The sequence below is a fragment of the Argiope bruennichi genome, chromosome 6, assembly GCF_947563725.1.
Source record: "Argiope bruennichi chromosome 6, qqArgBrue1.1, whole genome shotgun sequence".
NCBI lineage: Eukaryota > Metazoa > Arthropoda > Arachnida > Araneae > Araneidae > Argiope > Argiope bruennichi.
The window spans coordinates 78,605,119-78,610,000 of NC_079156.1; the positions used below are offsets into that span (position 1 = coordinate 78,605,119).

The 4,882-nt window shown below is 29.0% G+C and overlaps 1 protein-coding gene across 1 annotated transcript; it reads right to left on the reverse strand.

The window, feature by feature from the left end:
• Positions 1–2,800: 2,800 nt before the first annotated feature.
• LOC129971790 (uncharacterized) lies at positions 2,801–3,946 on the reverse strand. The gene has a single exon (XM_056085767.1). It carries the CDS (start codon positions 3,944–3,946, stop codon positions 2,801–2,803), a length of 1,146 nt encoding a protein of 381 aa, XP_055941742.1.
• Positions 3,947–4,882: the final 936 nt, after the last annotated feature.

Here is a 4,882-nt window from a genome sequence, read left to right on the forward strand (position 1 = left end):
AAAATAATTTCCGAAATTATTGAAAGATATTTTTGGCTGAGTAAAATAGATTTTAAACGTTTTTTTAAAAGTCTATCAATTGTTTATGTTTGTTTCAATTAATTCTTTTAAAATCTATACTTATTAGCTTGAAAAATTAAAAATATATTTAGATCTTGTAAAATATTTATGTAATGAAAAAAAAAATTGATCCAAACAATATATTGTCTTTTCTTGAGCATTTCCCCACTCCTTTTGGTTCTATAAAGAATGCTGTAATGCTCAACATATGTATTTGCAGTATGTATATAAATGCAAATATTTATAGAAAATATACAATGATGCAATACAAAAGATGCAAAAATACAAAATATACAAGAAATTTGGAACTCTAAATATGACGGATATATAAAGTAAAAGAATGAAAATTAAAAAAAAAAAAAAAAATGTATGTGTGTGAAAGAGAGAGATATATAGATAGACTTATTATAGCATTTGTTGTCATTCGACCTAATAGGTATTCAGTATTTTAATAAAAACTTTTTAGCTCTACAATTAAACGTTTTTGTTATACAAACCAGTGAATATTAAAGTCAAGTTTCTTCTATTTAATTTTTGGTGTCTTACTAACTCATTTTCAAGATGCAGAAAATTTATATTGTTTTTTTAAACATGTACTTATTATAGAATTAGGAAATGCTTCATATATATATATATATATATATATATATATATAGGAGGAAAAAAATCTAGACACTGAAATGAAATGTGTTTGCATGTGTGGGTGTGTGTGCTTCATTTCAGTGTCTAGATTTTACCCCCCCCCCTTCTCTAGCACTAAAGACTAAGGTTGTCTCTCCAAGTTTTCCCCATCTTATCCTATCTATAGAAGTAGCCTTCCATCAATTAACTTCTATTTACTTTATTATTTCAATATTATACATTTGCCTGGTAGGAGGTGTTTCTCTTCATCGCTTTCCCACTATTTGTAATTTTTTTTTTATAATTGCGAATGCAGCATCATATTTAGACATATTACCTAAACATTTAATACGAGATGATTTACTATTTTGACAATGTCCTGTTTATCATATATTTTATAAATATTATGATTATATTCATTTTTTATCATGTTACTTTATTTTATTGGTCCAATTAACATCTAAGACTTTTCTTTCAAAAATCAGCAGCATATTTTCTTCTTTGTTAAGAATCCAGCATTCACTCCTGTGGAGATCTTATCAAGGTGAAATGAGATCTTATTAAAAAATTTTAGATTATTAGATTTTTTTTTTTTTTTTTTTTTTTTTTGCATGTGGGGGAATTTTTTCAAATTATATAGAAGAGATTGAAATATCATTTACTTCATTGGTTCTCACATAATTTCTGCATCAGTTTTATCACTGTTTTTCATGAAAAAAATGTTATCGTGAGCGTTATGTTTCAATGAAACTGAAAAAATTTAAATAAAAATAAAATCCTGTATGATTTTAAATATTGCAGATTATCTTTGTATATCCCTTTACTTTAAATATTTCAGAATTTGTTAGATTGAATGTAAAAATCTGAAAATATATTTTGTCTTTGCTTCTTATAATAATCGCAATTTACACTCAATATCTTTTAAATTAAAAAAGTATATAAAATAGAATACTATATTTTCATTTGTAAGAATACAAGCATATATAAGGTAAAAATACTTTTTTTTTCTTATTGATTTTTTTTTAACCATCTGAAAAATAAAACTGCTAGATATCTATTTCTGTTTCTTCTAATTTATTTTGAAATTTTTATATCCTGCATATTTCCTGAAATGCAAATATAATTTAATACATGTATGCAATGGATATCTGCACCTGTCTGATTTGGCGATACTTGTGTATTAACTGGTGTCATTGACGAGCTGTTGACTAACTCTTATTCAAAAATACACATGTTTGGATAGATATATATGTTTGGCCTTTTTTTTTTTAGATGAATCATTGGTTGCAGCACATGAAAATAACATGAAATTTTTGGTGATTAATCTCTGGCATGTAATTAATACACAAGTACCAATTTGGTGGTGGTGTGAGTGAGTGTATCAATCAGACCTTACATATAAATTTATAAAATATTAAATTTGAGGTAAAAATATATTTGTTATTTTTGATTTTTTTAACCATCTTAAAAGTGAAACTTCCAAATATCTATTTCTGTTTCTATATTTATAAAGGTATTTCTCTATTTCTCTGTATTTATAAAAGTATTTATGTATGCTGTATTTCCCTGTATTTATAAAAGAGATATAACAACAGCTTTTACAACTGACCTTCAAAATAGCAAATGGAAATCAGTATCTATTATTATTTTTAGTAATAAATACCCTAATCATTTTCTGATAAATAGTTATTAATAGCTATAACTACCTAAATTATTTTAAACAAATAAGGCCATTTGTCATCTCATGGCTTACTTTCATAAGACATGTTTCGATTTACTTATTGTGTCATTTGTTTCTAAAAAGTATCAGAAAAATTACAAAAAAAAAAAAAATGATTTGTATATAATTTTATCTTTATCATTTAAGAATTATCAACTAAAGCAGTCTAGCTAAATATCCAATATTAAATTTCATTCAAAATCTATAAATAAGAAATTTAATATGTTTACATTTATTTACTGAGTTTATGCAGCCCTTCTTTGAACTTCTGTCAACATCTATCTATCCAATACCTTAAAATTTGTTGTTTAATTCAAAGTACATGTGAAAAGTTTTACATTCGATTTTCCCATGCTTCTGCTTTATTTTGAAAAACCTGTTTTCGAAAATCCTGATTTATCATAAAGAAGATTCGTAATCAGTCAGAGATTCATTATTCGAAATTGATTTCAGCTTCCTTTCGAGGATCCTTGTCTTCATCTCTGCGCTTTGGCGCACTTTATACAGAACTTGGGTGAAGTGTCTTCGCAGATTAACTGTCTCGTCTTCGACTGCTTTTATTTTATTTTGAAGTAGATTATTCTCCTTTTTTAATTCATCCATCTTTTTCTCTTTCTGCAATTTTATCGCCAATTTTGTCTTCGGGTCGATTCTGGAATGACCAGGTATGTACTTGGTTGGTTTCTTTGGGTGACTGGCTGCTTTCAAAGATGCATTCTGTTGTTGAACTTCTTGCAGTCGGGACTTAAGGGACTGAATAGTCGTTTCCAAATTTTTTGCTTTGTATGTAAGATCTTTAATAGCTTGCAGGTCTTGTCTAGTAATCTCTTTGTAATAATCCTGTAGCTTCTGTTTATAGGAGCCACAGGCATTTCGGAACTCCTGTTCTGCTTTCCGCTTAGCTTCTTGTGCTTCTGACTCGATTGTTTTAATCGCCAGTCGGTTTATTTGGCTGCCTTCCTCCAACATGGCTACGAAGGCCTTTATTGATTTTTCCAAGAGATTTCTTTCATTTTCGTCCATTTCTTTGAGTTTTTTGCTATTGTTTTCCACGGCTGTTTTCCGCGCCATTTGAATTTTTTTAGTTTCGGCCTCCAATTCCCTTTCCTTGTCCATCATCTTCATCTTGAGCTGATTTTGTTTGTTCTGGTACATATGATTATTCTCTTCAAGTTTTTGATTCATTTCAGACTTTTGGAGATCAATTCGCTTTTCGCAGGCGTATTCGGTATATTTAGGCCTCTGACGTTTCTCTTGTATTTTACGCTGAACATCCACTCTCATTTTCTCCAATTCGATATTCTTCTCCAAGATCGAATCTTCTCTTTCTTTGAGTTCTTCTTGCCGCCTCCTGTAAACGTCCACAAGTTTGTCCTCAGTTTTTTGAAAGAAAGTGCAATATTCTCGCATGTTGTCAATGTCCTTCTCCAACATATGTGCATACTGTCTTAAATCAGATATATCCATGATTTTAACATCATAGCCAACGACTTCTTCCTCTTCGCCTTTTTTCTTTTTGTCTTTTTCTTTCTTCTTTGGAGGCATCTTGTTCTTGAAGATTCGTTCAACTCTTAATCAAAACAGATCATTTAATAAAAGTGTTTTCCAACGAATTACACTTTCTTTTTTGAATTGCTTTCTAGCAATCAATAAATGATCAGATAGTTTCTATTTGCATATTTCAGGTTTCCCTATGAATAAAAGATGAAAACTTCGGTGTGCGTGCATGTTAACATGAATACATTTTGACATTCAAGGCCACACAGCGCGGAGCATTTTCGTGCGTTTTTTATAAATGTAAACAAATTAGTCTTGTGCTGTAATCGATTAATCATCCGTTTCCACGTTTTCAATTCTTTCCGCGCGATGAATCTTAAACAGAGTGTCAATTTAACACTCGAGCATGCATAATGTACATAAACATAAATGTATAACTGACATTATTAAATTCGGATTGTATGTGCTAACAAGATAAGCAATGCTGTTTAGCAGTCACGGATAACATTTTTTTAAAATTACAATCGTGAACTTTATCGATTGGAATTGCTTACCCTTGGAGTTTGTTTTTTGAACCTTTGAGGGCTGCTATTGCTTAATCTTTTGTTTATCAGGATAAATTGATTCTGAGTAAAATGATCTTCTATTGTATTGTTAATATTCTTCAACTATTTCTTTGAACTTTGCCTTAATTATATGAAAATATTTTCATTTTTGTTAAACAGTTAATGAAAAACATTGTCGAAGGCAGTATAATAGAGCTTGATGGTCCTAAAAATTTAAGACTGATAAAAAAAACTATTTATATTGAAATAATGATTACAAGTTACTTGATTACTAGGGGAGCTACTGAAACTCGGCTTTTTAGCAGAATGTTTTATATTTGTAAACAATATTGTAAAAAATATTTGAACGCATGTCCAAAAATTTTACTGTTTTAAAAAATGCATCTTGTTTAAGTACTCATTTATTGGAGAACCTTAC